Here is a 542-nt window from a genome sequence, read left to right on the forward strand (position 1 = left end):
ACGGCTGTTTGTGGTTAAACTAAACTAAACTTTTATTGACAGTTTGTTTCTGTCTCATTGTTTGGGTCTGACATGCTGCTCTCGTCTCTCCTGACCTGCTCCATGTCTCTGCTGTCACAGTTGTGCTGACTGATGACCCATTTGACCCTCTGGCGGAGGTGGAGCTTGTGGTCAGACACCACGTGATGGAGCTGCGTGGACAGCGACTGGGCGCTCTGCAGCAGAACTCCTTTCTGTGTGAAGACGCTCCAGGACCGTTTGATCGGGGAGTCTGTGACGGGGACGCCATCTCTGAGTCTGTCAGGAGGCGACCGGCTGATCTCCGGTTCGTTACAGAGCGACAGCGGGGGGGGAGGGGCCGCGGTTTCTGAGACATCACGTTTGCGTTTCTGTGGAGTTGTGGTGGTCTCACGAGGTTCAGGTCTCTGTAGCGTGTTCAGGTCTGTGTCAGTGTGCGGTTTGATGATGACGGGAGCCGGTCTGGCGGGTCTGATGGGCCGGTGGCGGTCTGCGGAGGACGGGAACCAGGGCCTGAAGACCGG

The 542-nt window shown here is 57.4% G+C and overlaps 1 protein-coding gene across 1 annotated transcript in view; it reads right to left on the reverse strand.

The window, feature by feature from the left end:
* zgc:101664 (uncharacterized protein LOC450064 homolog) overlaps positions 1 to 542 on the reverse strand; it is a gene marked incomplete in the record, with an annotated part of 3,901 nt that overhangs the window by 1,666 nt on the left and 1,693 nt on the right. The window contains 1 exon segment of the mRNA XM_035658778.1: positions 96 to 542. Within this exon segment, the coding sequence (XP_035514671.1) occupies positions 96 to 542 (447 nt within the window).

Source organism: Morone saxatilis, unplaced genomic scaffold (assembly GCF_004916995.1).
Source record: "Morone saxatilis isolate NCDOM2014 unplaced genomic scaffold, NCSU_SB_2.0 Contig16, whole genome shotgun sequence".
Classification (NCBI taxonomy): domain Eukaryota; kingdom Metazoa; phylum Chordata; class Actinopteri; family Moronidae; genus Morone; species Morone saxatilis.